The sequence below is a fragment of the Electrona antarctica genome, assembly GCF_951216825.1.
Source record: "Electrona antarctica genome assembly, chromosome: 4".
NCBI lineage: Eukaryota > Metazoa > Chordata > Actinopteri > Myctophiformes > Myctophidae > Electrona > Electrona antarctica.
This window is the reverse complement of record NC_136809.1, coordinates 33470214-33486367: the sequence shown is the minus strand read 5'-3', so window position 1 is coordinate 33486367 and position 16154 is coordinate 33470214. Positions and strand designations below refer to the sequence as shown.

The 16154-nt window shown below is 44.2% G+C and overlaps 1 protein-coding gene across 1 annotated transcript; it reads right to left on the bottom strand.

Moving 5' to 3' along the window:
• Positions 1-242: 242 nt before the first annotated feature.
• LOC306921877 (beta-1,3-N-acetylglucosaminyltransferase lunatic fringe-like) lies at positions 243-14727 on the bottom strand. Its single transcript, XM_079499179.1, has 8 exons — positions 14172-14727; positions 8591-8639; positions 4542-4644; positions 4173-4326; positions 3650-3735; positions 2096-2255; positions 1890-1975; positions 243-1449 (listed from the first exon to the last, which is right to left on the bottom strand). The coding sequence occupies exons 1-8, from the start codon at positions 14574-14576 to the stop codon at positions 1383-1385; spliced, it is 1110 nt and encodes a 369-aa protein (XP_079355305.1). The 5' UTR covers positions 14577-14727; the 3' UTR covers positions 243-1382.
• Positions 14728-16154: the final 1427 nt, after the last annotated feature.

Here is a 16154-nt window from a genome sequence, read left to right as displayed (position 1 = left end):
CAAAGAGAGAACAAGAATGCGCTAATGGACAAAGTGTGTGTGTGTGTGTGTGTGTGTGTGTGTGTGTGTGTGTGTGTGTGTGTGTGTGAGAGAGAGAGAGAGAGTCAGAGAGTGTGTGTGTACTCTATGGGCTCCATCTTGCGCCACCCCTTACCCCTTATCCCTAAACGTATTTGCCATTTTTTACTATTTTAAAACATTTAAAAATAGTTCAACTAGCCAATCTACATCGAGACGTTGGCTTAGCTTGTAGATCGGCTATTTGTACTATTTTAAAATGTTTTAAAATAGTAAAAAATGGCAAATAAGTTTAGGGATGAGGGGTAAGGGGTGGTGCAAGATCTAGGGCTATGTGTACTCAACAGCAGTACATTGTTTCCATCTTGTGGTCAGAAGGACCCAACTCTGTCCATCCTATGCAGTGCCTCTACTTTCCTCAGGCCTAAAGGGGACGGCATACTTAGAAGTTGACTTTATTTTGGCTTGCCAAAACTCCTTTGGAAGCTAAATGTACTGTAGGCTACTATTCCAAAATAGCCGATCTACAAGCTCACAATATGTCAAATCGTGATGCGTTGTGACCTTATAGATCTGCTTTTTTCTTCTTTTTTTTTTTGAAATATTGAATAAATTGAGTACATTTAATTTGAGTATTTTTATATTGCTACTTCCACCACTGCCACTCGCACATAGTGTTCACACTACTGTAATCTGCAGGGATTTCAGCTACCGGTAGTTAGCAAATCTATAGTTAGCAGTGCCAAAAAGGACTTCAGCCACCTTTGTTCGTTTTCTCTGCATTCACATCCTTTTGTTCTTACGACTTCTCGGAACTTCATTTCCGCAAGAAGTACTGCATACTGCCCGCTGTACTTTCTAAGACTTTTAAAACAAAATAACACAAATATGTACCTGAAGTCACCTAAACGAGAGCAACAGAGATCGGTATCGCTCCCTTTGCAGTTTTTTTCTTGCCCTTTTGACAATAAGAAAACGATTCCCAGGTTCACAGGGTCAGACAGGAGTCAAATTTGACAAACCACTGTCTTATTATTCCAGTCCTAAAATAGCCCTTCCGTTGGTCAGAGTAGTGTCCTGAACGCCGGGGTCATATCGCAACATTCAGACATTATTTGTCTGTAAAATGTACGAAAGTCTATCCAGCTCTGGAGCAGAGATCTGGTTGCCTGGTTTCCAGGCAATGTGAAGCCTCCATTCATTCATCTACTGGGGGAACAGCTGTAAGCCATTTTTTTTCCTTTCTCCCCACTGCAGGAGAAGAGCTCGCCTGGACAGACTTGAGCTTGTTCTGTCCTCCCCTCTCCCTCCAGTCCGTTCCTCCGTCTCTAAGTTTGTCCATATGTGTCTCATATGCAGTGGTTTTATAGTCTCTGGAGGCTGGGACACCACGGAGTATCTGGGTACAACAGACAATGGACAGACCTGAACCTGTGAGACAGAGAGGGACACACACACACGCACGTAGACGCACATACACACACACACGCACGCGCGCGCACACACACACACACACACACACACACACACACACACACACACACACACACACACACACACACACACACACACACACACACACACACACACACACACAGGAAATTAGTTTCACAATGCATGGAAACCAGCCTGCTGGGACTTTCAAAATAAGAACATGAAAACACAAAGGGTGTACACGCGAGTGCACACACACAAACACTTGTGCACACGGCGCACACACACACCCACACACAATAAACAAAGCCAGGAAAATGTGGCAGTAAAGTATACACTATAAACATACATAAAGCACTATTGTCACACCCGTCCATTTAGACTGGAGGTCTATATATCAACCAATACCACACACACACACACACACGTTATGTTACCTAGTAGGATCTTCTTGCAGTGAGAAAGGGCCTCGTATGTTGACGGTGTTTCTGTTGTTTTCCACTGTGCCGTAACTAAGAGTCACCTGATTGGGTGAAACATTAACAACACACTCATTAGGCTTACACTTCAGACATAATGTGTCTCTGTGCATGCGATGCGTGTGTACGTGCGTGCATAAATATGTGCATGAGTGTGTGTGCACCTGGTTGTGTATGTCGGACACCAGGGCCAGGTTCTCCAGGTGAGAGTGGAAAAGAGGTGAGCGGATGAGGTTGACTCCCAGCTGAGCCTCGATGATGTAACCCACGGTGCAGTCGTCGGGGAGACGAATGCGCTCTGCGGTGGCCATGAACGCATTATCACTGGAGAGCCAGAGAGAGAGAGAGAGAGAAAAAGTAGAAACAGACAGACAAGACAAAAATAAGTCTTCATTAAAGGTATGTAATTTCGCGCTTTGTTTACATAACAAAACAGTAAAAAAAAGAAAGAAAAGAAAAAACTAATTTCCCTCAGCAGTTATCAGCCACTGAAGTAGTGTGGTGTTTACCTGCAGAAACACACTGCCCTCTTGTTGTATTTTCAGTTTTCACTGTTTGTTTTGGTAGATGGGGATGTTTTTGGGCTAAACAGTAGATTGGCCATTCTTGGCTAATATTAGCCCCAGAATCTGAAACCAGTCTGCCTGTATCTCATTTGCTATCTCGCTGAGCTCACCGCCAAGTTGTGATAGCTAAAATCCTAGTCATAATTTGTGATTTTTGTGTGACATTACTTTTGTTTTACGCATGTTAATGTCAGTGTGTAATTGTGTTTCCTTTGCTTGATTTTTGGTGTAAAGCACAATGAATTGCCTTGTTGTTGAATGTGCAATACAAATAAAAACTAATAAATAAAAACAAAAATAAAACTTGCCTTGCCTTGCCTTACAGCAGTGGTTCTCAACCTTTTCAGGCCGTGACATGACCAACAAAATAATCATATTAGAACTGGAACCCCCCACCCTGACAAGCACTTGGAATTGTGGGAGTTGAGGCATTCAATTCAATGACTCGGTTGCGCAGATAAATATTGTGAAAATATCAGATCTACAATGCAAGGCTTTGTGAGCTCGGGGAGAGCCCCGAACTGTGCTTATGCTTCCTTCAATGCATGCAAGTCTTAGCACCTGACAGGGGGGAGTTTCCCTGGTAGGATGTAAGAAGAAACACATTATTCCAACCAGTTCCTTTCCCCTTCATTCCCCTCTGACAGTGGAGGCAGTTTAGAGACCAGGATTACTGCATCTTTTTTGTGAGGGTACCTACCCTTGGGGACCCCATTCGACTGGTATCATGCATATAATCGGCGAAATCATCCGTTATCAGCACTTTGAATGGTGCCAAAATGTTGATACTGGCATCCTCACTGTTCAGTATGTCATTATCTGCGATTGTAGCATTGTCATTATCACTGATGTCCTGACGGAGGCGCGCCGTGTCTGGTGGCCATGAGCTACGTGAGGCACCGCCGAGCGAGGCGCTAGCCAAGCGAGTCGCCGTGCCGAGCGTTGCGAAGGCCACCAGACCCGACTCAGCGCCGTCCAAGTTACGTCCTGATAGGCAGAGAATAGTATATATTAGTAGCTCCTAGTTCCATGCACCAAAATGACAATCAAACCCGGGACCCTCTAGCTGTGAGGCGACAGCGCTACCGACTGAGCCACAGTGCCCCTATAGCTAGAATATTTAAGTACTGTGACAATGTCATGGTGGTTTACCTGGCCCAGGGGCTCATCTTGAGGGCGAGGCCACGACTCACGCAGAACCCCGCTCCACCTGTGGCGAACCAGAACCGCACCTGTTTCTGAACACGACGACAAACACCACAATGTCCCGGTTAGGGTTCAAACTGTTCCTCTGGTGTCTAATTGTCAAACCACAAAATAATGCAGCCACGTAGCTTTGAAAAAGGTGTTGACTAAATGTATTGCTTTTCTACCCCCCAAAAAATATTGTTTTGTTTAGCTCACGGCGGCCATTATCCAGTTACTTCCGTTTTTATCCCCCACACCCCTAAACAGTCATTTGTGAACAGGTGTCATGTTAGAATGGAGCAATCTGCATGTGTACTGCCTTATAGACATTACACAGGGAAATAAGAAACCTTATGCCACAGAGGTGTTGTGAGGTGTAGTGTTGTTGTGTGTGACATCTAGTGTCTGAATGTTGTCTATTGCACTTTTAAACCGGAAGGAAATAAGAAGCGCTTTGGACAGCAAGATGTGTGGGTGAACAACATACCATGTGGGCGGTGCCGAGCCTCTCCAGGGCCTCTATAGGTCGTTCCAGGCTGGGACGGCCTATGTACACGTCCTGCGTGTGGCTGTAGCGGGACAGGACTCTGACCAGCGAATCCACGTGCACGTAGTTGTCATCGTCAACGTGACAGAACCACCTAAAATGCAACACCCACTAGGGTTAAAACCACTTAACCCATTTAGACCTGAGCACGATTCTACAAATGCCTTCTAAATCATGACTGAAAAACCTATGTTTCTATATCAGTGGTTCTCAAACTATTTCATGTCAAGGACCCCCAGCATTATATGTAATTGGCCGCGGACCCCAATCTCATATGTACGTGCGTGCAAGTGTGTCTTTCTTCCGTACCTCTTGTCAGACTTGATGAAGGCGTCATATTCCTGAGCCATCTTACAGGACAAAGCATGGCGGTTGTGGGCGGAGGAGCAGTTAGTATTGATCAGGTGTCCTCCTGATAATCAATGACACATGGAACATTACCAGCCGTGAGACCAGATATCAAAAGATGAGTCAAGATAGAGACGAATATCGTTGCTGTCGGGCAGAAACCGCTTATCTGTTTCTAACTTTTTGTGGTTTTTTTCGTAAATTAATTATCTACTTCTACTTGATCATACTACAGTGTCACACAAAAGCATCAAAAGTAGCAGATCCACAAGCTCAAAACGTGACGCGAAGTGACGAAGTTTTGAGCTTGTAAATCTGCTACTTTTGATGTTTTTGAATTTGAACCGACAGAGACAAGGCAAGGCAAGGCAAGGCAAGGCAAGGCAATTTTATTTATATAGCACCTTTCATACACAAGGCAATTCAAAGTGCTTTACAGAATAAAAACAAATACAGAGTGCAACAGTGCACTTTAAAATGAATACAGATTATAATAGATACAATTAAAATAAGATATAGGAGCATATACATTACAACAAATACTCCCACCTTTGATAGAAACAGAAAACACAGCTAATTTAAAGCCCAGGCAAGACCTAGCTGTTATTAGACATCACTGGGATAGGCAATGTTAAATAAATACGTTTTTAAATTGGACTTAAAATGGCTATGGTTGGGGATTTCCTAATGTAACCTGGAATACTATTCCAGGTTTTTGGTGCATAATAGTGAAATGCTGCTTCACCATGTTTTGTTCCAACTATCGGGTGAACTATCAGTAGGCCAGCCCCAGATGACCTGAGGGTTCTAGAGGGTTCATATGGCTCCAGCATATCTGAGATGTAGCTGGGCCCAAAGCCACAAACAGATTTATAGACAAGTAACAACATTTTAAAATCAATTCTCTGGGACACTGGTAGCCAATGTAAGGATTTTAGAACTGGTGTAATATGGTCATATTTCCTAGTTTTTGTCAGGACTCTAGCAGCAGCATTCTGAATCAGTTGGAGTTGACGAAGAGCTTTGTTTGAAAGTCCTGTGAGCAGACTGATAGATAAATTCTGACATGTTGTTTACACGTCATGTCAAGTTGGCCACTCCATCATATTCTGTTGGTCAACTCAGATAGAACTTGGGCCCAGACCGTGTTCCATATAGGTCATATTTGGTCATCTTGCCCTTTCTATCATTTTACTCTTAGCCTACTGCCTGTTTACTCCGGGTTGTTCTCCTTATCCTATTTATGTCATGTCACCATCCACGTGCCTAATCATCTCAGCCCTATATTATCCTTTATATTATTTTATTATATTTATATTATGGATTTCCTGACGCCACCATTCAGATTTAATATCTTACTGCCTGTTTACTCCTTATTCGGTCTCCATACTGTCTGTCCCCAGTCAGTAAACTTGCCATACTGAGAGGTCTATTTTGATTGACCTTGGTGCCTAGTGAGAAAGTAGATAGCAGGCCATTTCTCTCTGTCGAAGAGTTCACAGCTACCAGGGAAAGAATGTTATCTTCAGGTTGCCATAGCAACGCCAGCCTCTGTGCTTTCCCGGTCTATGGCCATCAATGACGGAACCAAGGAAGATGTCACGATACCAGTCTCATCATCCATGTGCTGGTCCAATGAGTGCTCGACAACCAGCACCACCGTGGATATTGCGGAAATGAACTATCTATTCAGCCAATGAACGTTTATCAACAACTGACGTCAGATGCAGTATAAGCCAGGAAGATGCTGTGAAGAGGGGCAGTTCGGATCCATATTGGAACAATTGAATACTCTAAATTATAGTGATGTATTGTACTATTATTATTATTATCTGAACCATGTAGCACATTCTCTATGTAAATTGACTTTATTACCTACTAAAAATTACAGTTAAAACCTTAAACTTCCTCTCAGAACTTTATTTCGTCTGTCTCCAATTCGTTTTTAAGGTATCCTTCTATTTTTTATGGTAGAGTGACTGTCATTCAAGATTTAAAGGGCTACTCACTCATTTTTAAGGTAAATACAGCACGGTATTTGGTCTCCCTGCTGGGTTATTGAAGGTATATATTTACAGTCCTTTCTAATTAGCATTACAGAATAGATATAATTTATTTTTATCCATTAATACGATCCTTGGGGTCGCCGGAATTTTATTTCCATCACAGACCATTACAGTAATCCAGTCTACTGGAATATAAGTATGGTATAAGTATTTCTAGATCTTGCTTGGACATAATTCCTCTAACTCTTGCAATATTTTTAAGGTGATAATAGGCAGATGAAATTACAGTTTTGATATGACTGTTAAAATTTAAATCTGAGTCTAGGACAACACCAAGATCTCTCACCTGACTCTTGGGTATAAGAGACCGCAATTCAAGGTGAGAAATTACACTCTGTCTCTGTTTCTGTGGTCCAAAAACAATGATCTCAGTTTTATAGGATAATAATGCGCTTTGCTGATGTGGACCAACAGAGAAAAACTAGAAACTTTTGACCATGAGGCCGAGGTGAAACATTTGTGGTGGTGGAGGTTCTTTCTTGGCCTACTGTGAGTCGAGAGCTGCGTTCATGATTTGTGTCATATTTGTGCGAAATGCTCCTGCAAAATTTGAAAGCTATAAATTGTAGTCAATCGGAATGTGAACATCGGACAGATGTGTTGATCAGATGACTATATAGAGATAATGTGTACCGATTTGCGTGATGTTTGGACAAAATCTGTGGGAGCAATATAGAGAAATGTGTTTAGCAAATATCGGCCTCCTGGGTGGCACTGTAAAAGGCAGATGTGAAAATGCAGGGAAAAGGTTTGTCCTTGGCCTCTAGGCCCTAGAGTCTATTGTTCCGTAGTTGTTGTTATCGCACGTCTAATGGTTAGACGTGTGACAACAACAACGATTGCTTTCAGGGGAGGGTTAGTGTTATTTTCGGTCAAATCAGGCGGCACACCTGGACACATCAAACGGCACAGTAAAGTGCCGCGGCACACAGGTTGGGAAACACTGCTCTAGGGAGTGCGCATACAAAGTTTTACGCAGAGCGATGCATTTATACTGTAGGTAAAAACACGAATCGGCCTGGTATAAAGCCACCATGAGTCTGAAAATGTTCAGGTGGCATTTCTTCCTCTGCCTAGTGGGAATGTGCGTGCAATATTTGACAGAAATTGCACGCTGTGTTCATGATTTGAGGCATTTTGTTCAAATGGGTACCTCGTCTGGCCGTTCTGTTTGCAGGAGTGTGGTCTGTCCATCCGTCCGTCATTCTGTCTGTGAACAGCTAATCTCCACCACTGTTGGCTTGCTGGCAGCAAAACTGTGCACACACACACTCCCTGAATAATTTGAGGCAGAGGTTCTGCCCCGTCATGCAGGGAGTGTGTCTGCACAATTTTGCTGCGATCAAGCCAACGGTGACGGAGATTAGCTGATCACATAAGGACACACGTACGGACAAAACGTAGGCTCCCCATGGCTTCGGCCTGGTGGAGACAATAACCGATAGTTGCAGCCCTACTTTCGACCACAAAACTATCTGAAGAACATAACAAGTCTCTTATTGGAATGTTTTTGGAGTTTTTAATCATCATATAAAAAAAAGCCAAAGTGAAATATGATTCTGTGTAAATGAATAGGTTGTGCATGACGATGATAAACACTGCACTGTAAACCCACTGGAAGCACTTCCTGTGTTTCTGTCCACTCAGCACCCTGCTTCCTGCTTTACAGTGTCAACTTCCTGTCTCCCAGGCCTCCAATCCCTCATAACACAGCTACTCAGCAAAATCTCTCTCTCTCTCTCTGTGTGTGTGTGTGTGTGTGTGTGTGTGTGTGTGTGTGTGTGTGTGTGTGTGTGTGTGTGTGTGTGTGTGTGTGTGTGTGTGTGTGTGTGTGTGTGTGTGTGTGTGTGTGTGTGTGTGTGTGTGTGTGTGTGTGTGTGTGTGTGCGTGCGTGCGTGCGTGCGTGCGTGCGTGCGTGTGTGCGTGCGTGCGTGAGAGACTCACCTATCTTTTTCCTCAGTTTTTCATCCTCTCCATCAGTAAACACATATGTCTGTGAAACACACACACACACACACACACACACACACACACACACACACACACACACACACACACACACAGAATACAGTACATTTAAAGTTATTCCGTCAAACTAGCCTGGCTCTCTAACACACACTGAATCCTGATATATCGGACATGCTGATAAATTGGCCATTATTTGACTTTTTTTGATTAACTCGTTACGGGCAATAATGCAGCCGAGTTCTCCCCATTCTTTACCTCTTTCAACCTGCCGTTCCTATTTTGAGCATGTCATCATTAATAATATTAGCAAACGTTTTCAGTAGTAATAATTTTAAAAAAAAAGGCAAAACTACAATCTTCTACTTTCGGAAGAATATTCAACAGGACATACTGTATGTGGTTAAATACATTAATTGAAGTTCAATGAAGTTTTTGAAGTTAATTGGAATCATTTTGCACATTAGGACAAAATATCGGCCCCTTCATCAGTCATCTGTGATCTATAGGACTGGGATCAGCTGACTGGACCCAAAACTCTGTCATCAGTCAGGCTCTAGCACGCACGCACGCACGCACGCACGCACGCACGCACACACGCACACACAAACACAAAGGTAACTGTTCTGTCTATCAGCTCCACAGCAGCTGACCCGGCCCTCATCTTGTGTGTGTGTGTGTGTGTGTGTGTGTGTGTGTGTGTGTGTGTGTGTGTGTGTGTGTGTGTGTGTGTGTGTGTGTGTGTGTGTGTGTGTACACGTACATAGTAAGTGTTGAGTGACAGGGTGGGGAGGAATGACTGGACCATGCGCTCCATAGGAAGTGAGCTGTCCCCCTGGTTAAACAAACCCAGCAGCGCTGCTAGCTAACCAGCTAACACAGGTGCTGTTGTAAGGGCATTAGTCGATCCATTGTTTCGAAGTACAATTGGTCCAATTACATGCATTATAACCAGTGGTTTACATGTAGTGTACTCAAGTATCTTACAGTACAGTACAATTTTGAGGTATTTTTTACTTTTTTACTGGAGTATTTTACATTTTCCAATATTCCTACTTTTACTTCCACTCAACTACATCTCAGAGGCAAACATTGTACTTTTACTCCACTACAATTATTTGAAAACCTTTTTAGTTTTAGATTTTTAGTTTTATTATTACAAAACATGCATTAACCACTTTAGCCTTTTACTTCGCAATGCGACATGTTGTGAGCTTGTAGATGTGCTATTTTCAAAAGATTTGTATACACATTGAACTTGTGAAATGGGACGTACGTTTACTTTTGGTATTGTATATTTTGATGCCAAATTGCCAATACTTTTGTACCTTTACTGAATGCAGTACTTTTACTTGTCTGGCTAACATCAAAACATTTAAATTATGAACATGCACAAAAGAATAGTGACGTTTAGCATGCATCTCTCTCACCCCTATGTGGAAACAGACAGAGAGAGTTGGAGAGGGAAGCTGAAGAAAAGAGCGGCAGAGCGACCAACCAGCTGTGTGTTTTCGTCAATCTTTCGTTGAGCCACTTAAACCCCTGGAGAGCAGTCAGCCGCTGTGTGTGTGTGTGTGTGTGTGTGTGTGTGTGTGTGTGTGTGTGTGTGTGTGTGTGTGTGGTTGCGTGCGTGTGTGCGTGCGTGCGTGCGTGCGTGCGTGCGTGCGTGCGTGCGTGTGTGCGTGCGTGCGTGCGTGCGTGTTTGTCCACAATGCAACTCCAGCATATATTTTATAGCAGTATACCTTTGCTGAGAGCAGAAACCTCTTATCTCCATTTTTTTATATTTTGTGTTCTTTTGAAAAGTAATGCCCTATACTTGATCATACTACATTAACTACAACGTCACACAAAAACATCAAAAGTAGCAGATCCGCAAGTTTTGAGCTTGTAGATCTGCTACTTTTGATGCTTGGGAATTTGAATCCCGAAAAGTTACAGTTTTGGACATATGTGAGGTTTCCACCCGACAGAGACGATATCTTTTCTACAAGTATATATATTATCCTCGTGAGGAGCTGGGTGATGGTGGTGCGGGTGTGGGTGGATGGGGGTGTGCTGGGGGTGTGCTGGGAGTTTGCCAGGGTTTGAGTTTTACAACACAGGAAATGGTGTTACAGTTAAGACTAGGACAACAGCAGCAGTCACTGAGGCAGGGAGAGCATGTGTGTGTGTGTGTGTGTGTGTGTGTGCGCGCGCGTGCATGCGTGGGTGGGTGCGTGTGCGTGCATGCATGTGTGCATGCGTGTGTAATTGCATTACAATATTTATGAGGTCCTAATGTCTCTGCAGAATTTGAGAAATAGACTTTGTGCGGACAAGTTCCACTCATCACACGAGAAGATGCTTGTTTTGTGGTTAATATACTTAAGCTAGGAAGAAGAAGGCAGTTGCATCTGCCGAAACATTGGTTCCTACTCTGCGCCCTAATAAATAATCGGCACTTTGGCTATCAGCACACACTGATAGCCAAAGTGCCGATTATTATAGCAACAGCAGTGAGTGTGAAACACAGGGCTGGTACAAAGTTTATAGTTTAATAAAGTTTAAATAAAATAAATAGACTTAAGTCTGATCCTAGTCACCTGTAAATATAGTTATCACTAGTGAGTATATGCATGGATGTACATATAGCGTCAATGGATATATGAATGGATTTTGAACAGATCAGTGGATGCGACTCATATGCAGTATACTGTATCGTGTCAACCAGCCTTCATCACTGGATACTATGACCATCACTGCTGCCACCCACTCCACCCTCACCACCTGCCTCACTGATATTAAAATATGGATGCAAAATAACTTTTTAAAACTCAACCAGAAATCCTTCTCATCGGCCCTAACTCTCTCACCAGCTCCACCCAGAACTTCACCCTCAGCATCGATGGCTCCACTGTTACAACCTCCCCCACATCCGTAACCTTGGTGTCACATTTGACTCCACCCTCTCATTCCTCCCCCACATAAACCTCTCTGACTTTCCCTGCTGACAAAACCCTCATCCACGCATTCATCACCTCCCGGATTGACTACTGCAACAGTATCCTCAATGGCACCACTTCCAAAGTCCTCAACAAACTACAACACGTGCAAAACTCAGCTGCCCACCTGCTCACCAGTACACGCTTCAGAGACCACATTACACCCGTCCTCCACGACCTACACTACTCCCCGTCAAACAAGAATTCACTACAAAATCCTGCTCACCACCTACAAAGCTCTCAATAACCTGGCTGCCCCCTACCTCTCCGATCTTCTCAAACCATATGTCCCCCTCCGCCCCCTCAGGTCCAGTGAAGCCAACATCCTGAAGGTCCGCAAGGCCAAGTACCGCACCTGGGGGGACAGGGCCTTCTACGTTTCGGCCCCCAAACTCTGGAATGAACTCCCCAACCATCTCAGACTTTCTCCCTCTCTCCTCTCATTCAAAACCTCACTCAAAACCCACCTCTTCAGGATAGCTTTCCCCAGCTGAGGCCTGGTTAAGATGTCCCCCCTTCCCTCGTTTATCCTTTTATCTTTTTAACCTTGTACTGTTGTTGTATCTGTTATGTTTTGCTTAGTTGTTTTCCTAATAAAGTCTGTTCCTAGTGTTCTTATGTAAAGCGCTTTGGGTATTTAGAAAAGCACTATATAAATTTGAGCTATTATTATTATTATGTAGGCATACAGTCTATATATAAACAGTGTATTAATATACTAAGCATATGTGTAGTCCATGGAAAGTTCTCACTTGAGTAGTGTGTGCGTGTGTGTGTGTGTGACTGTGTGTGTGTGTGTGTGTGTGTGTGTGTGTGTGTGTGTGTGTGTGTGTGTGTGTGTGTGCGTGCGTGCGTGCGTGCGTGCGTGCGTGCGTGCGTGCGTGCGTGCGTGTGTGTGTGTGTGCATGCGCGTTTGTGTGTGTGTACGCGCCTGTTTACTCTCGTGATCGCACACCTTTCAACTTTCCATGAGAAAGACGGTGAGTTCCCAGGGTGCTGCATTTTCACAAGCAACACTGTGTGTGTGTGTGTGTGTGTGTGTGTGTGTGTGTGTGTGTGTGTGTGTGTGTGTGTGTGTGTGTGTGTGTGTGTGTGTGTGTGTGTGTGTGTGTGTGAAATGCTGAGGCATTTCATTACTCAGCAGTCTCACAGTAATAGAGGCGTGTCTGGGAAGAAGGTAGCGTTAGACACACCTGACCGTGAGAGCAGAGAGAGCACACACAAACAAACACACACGCACAGTGTCGCGCGCGCACACACACACACACACACACACACACACGTCACACACACACACACACACACACACACACACACACACACACACACTCAGCTGTGTGATCACTAAGCTCTCTACCTCCATGTGTTTACATGTCAACACTACAGTAGGGTTTATAGTGGAACACAAACGCAGGATGAGACTTGAACAATCCTATTGCAGCCTGTTGCATTCAGTACTATTCCCTTGAGTTCTGCCTGCCTCTGACTTGTATTATATGTCTTTCTCCCATTATGTCCTTGTACATCATATGGTTATATTATTGGGCCAGTCATTCAATTTGAATGACCATATGATACAAGGACAATGTGAGAAAGACATAATGAAAGTCAATTATTGGGCCAGACATTCACTTTGAATGACCATATGATACAAGGACAATGTGAGAAAGACATAATGAAAGTCAATTATTGGGCCAGTCATTCACTTTGAATGACCATATGATACAAGGACAATGTGAGAAAGACATAATGAAAGTCAATTATTGTTCTCCCCCCCCCCCCCCCCCCCTCTTTAATTGTTTTATTTTTCTTACATGACAAAAGACAGCCAGGTTTTCAGATTAGAGGCGCCAGCTTTACCATTAACTAAACCAATGAAAGTAAGTAACTAGCCTACAGGATGAAAGAGCCAGTGGAACAAATCGCGTTTCACGGGGTGTATAACATTCTATGGTGGTTGCTCTCAGGTCGGGGGCTTCTAGACTTTAAATAGACCTCTAGATGGCCCTAATAAACAGTGTTGGCGATGTGATTTTATTGGCTGCAGTTTCACTTGAGAGACCTCGGAGTCAGAGTAGCCATGCACGATGCACCACGTCGTATCCTGCGTAAAAAGTCTAAATTATATAAGCCTATATAAAACGTTCTTGCAAAGCTATACGTTTCTCTTAGGCTGCAGCCAATGCACCCTAAATTAGTTTAATCATGTAACTGTGAGAGTTAAATCAGTTTGTCAGAAAATTCATGTGACCGTCTGTCAGGTGACAGATAGGCTATAGTATCGATCCGATAATTGGTAATTGGCTTTTCTATGACAGAAAGGTCCAGCTGCTTTTGATGATAGTCATGATACTGTCAATTTACACTTTCGCGCACTAAGAAGATCGAACCCCGGCAGATAACAATTGAGTTTGGAACCGCCCTCACCCACCCTCCAAACGGGGCTGTGTTATGGCCGGTTGCTACAATACGTATATACGGTAGACTATTTTCCGTATTTCAGATTTCTAAAAACAGAATCCAACCAGGTCATTATTCTCTGCTCAGACAGACATCATCATCAGGCACCCTCGTACCTGTCTGAGGTTCCTGGATATCCAGGTGTCCAGCAGCAGGTCCATTCTCTGGCGGTGGTATTTTTCGGTGGTTTTCACGGCGACGAACAGGTGGTCCGGTGAGAGATCCTCCTCCACCGCCACCGGACCGGGGGGGACGCCGGGACGCCGCGGGGGGCCGCCGAGCGCTCTCCTCTCGCGGGCCAACTTGCTGAAGTACGCCGAGAAAACCTTCACTTTCTCCCCGGAGGATCCGCCACCCACCACCGGTCTGTCCGGAGGGTCGAGGGACGTCAAGGCATCCAGCCACGGGCTGCTGGGGTGTCTGGAGGCAACCAGCATCACGGTCAACACGAGGGATGCTGCTGTGACGGCGGTGCCCGCTGAGGGGAGGCTGTACGTTGATCTGCATGCGTTTTTAGACATTTTGACTTGATTATTAATAATAATGTCACCCGCTGACGGGGCAAGGTCATGTCCCTTCCCTTAACTCCTCTTTTTGAGCATCAAACAGGTCTACAGTCACTCAGCTTGTGTTTAATCTAGGCTATTGTATCTATTCCATTTACCACCGTGCAGCTCATGTAGGCTATGCAGTTTGAGTGTTAGTGACTTTATTATGGCAGGGTGAGCAAGTCATACCAGGGGGAGGGTCCCCTCAACTTGTTGAGCCAATGGCCGCTTGGAGCGCTCTGTTGTGGGCGTTATGGGTTGAGCATCCTCCCTTGCCAGTAGTACTATCCACCTAGTCTGTCTGTCTGTCTGTCTGTCTGTCTGTCTGTCTGTCTGTCTGTCTGTCTGTCTGTCTGAGGCAGAGATGAGGCAGGGACCGCACTACATATCGAATAGAATTGTGTAGTTGCATATTTAACTTTTTCATAGATAGCTTCATAGATCAGTGTTTGGATTCACGTTAATGTGTACTTTCAGACATTTAACCACTTAAAACATCAATAGTAAACTTTCACTCTCGTTATCCCTCTACACCAAACCTCTTTGCCAAAAATAGCTTGAGCTTGTAGATCTGCTATTTTTGGCTAAAGTTCTCGTAAGGATGCTATAGGGTTCAAGACAAGTGGTTAATTTTTAAACAGTTATCACACAAATATTTAGCGACCCCCCCCCCTGTAGTATAGTAAGTTAGTAACCCTAAGGTGCTGTTGTAGACTCCTGCGTGTAATTGTTAGATTGTTGTATTTTAGTTGTTCCTATAGGGTGAAGTTGTACTTTCTTCCATGACATCGTGACCTTCTTTAACTAGCCTACTTTAGCTTTTTCTGGGTTAATAATAGTCGAGGCCCAGGTCTGACAGAACGTTTCAAGCAGAGCCAGTCTCTCTCTTTCCCTCTATAGTCCCTATAGTTTGCGTCTCAGTGTGTGCATATGTACAGTACGTAACTCAGTGAATCATGGTGTGTAAATGTTGTGATAGAGCGCTGGTGGAACATGAAAGCAGCAGTTTATCCTTGCAGGAGAGCAAGCGTTCCTGACGTTCCTTCTAAGCCCCAAAGTCCATTCACCATGAGGACGGACAGATGTTACAGAGGACCGTGACATCCGAGTGTGTGTAGTGCTGCCAACTAGCATGTTACTCACACACACACACACACACACACACACACACACACACACACACACACACACACACACACACACACACACACACACACACACACACACACAAATCCAGACCCATCCGATCGAGGAATGTTTCCTCTCTAACAATGTGTCGTCTGTTCTGCCATCTCTAATGCAGCGTATCTGTGCTATACAGAGCTGATCACACGTGCACGCGGCCTGTCTGTCTGTGCACATACAAGGCGGTACAGTGCTGCCAGTGTTGCTGGGATCCCTGTGACAGCTCATGTCAACACGCTAAGTGACACGCCGGGAGACACTTGAAGCCCAAAGTACCAAGGAAAACATAAAAAGAAAAATGTTGCATTGACATATTATAACGTTTACATTCTGCATGTCACAGCCTTCACTGTAAACGTGTTTGAA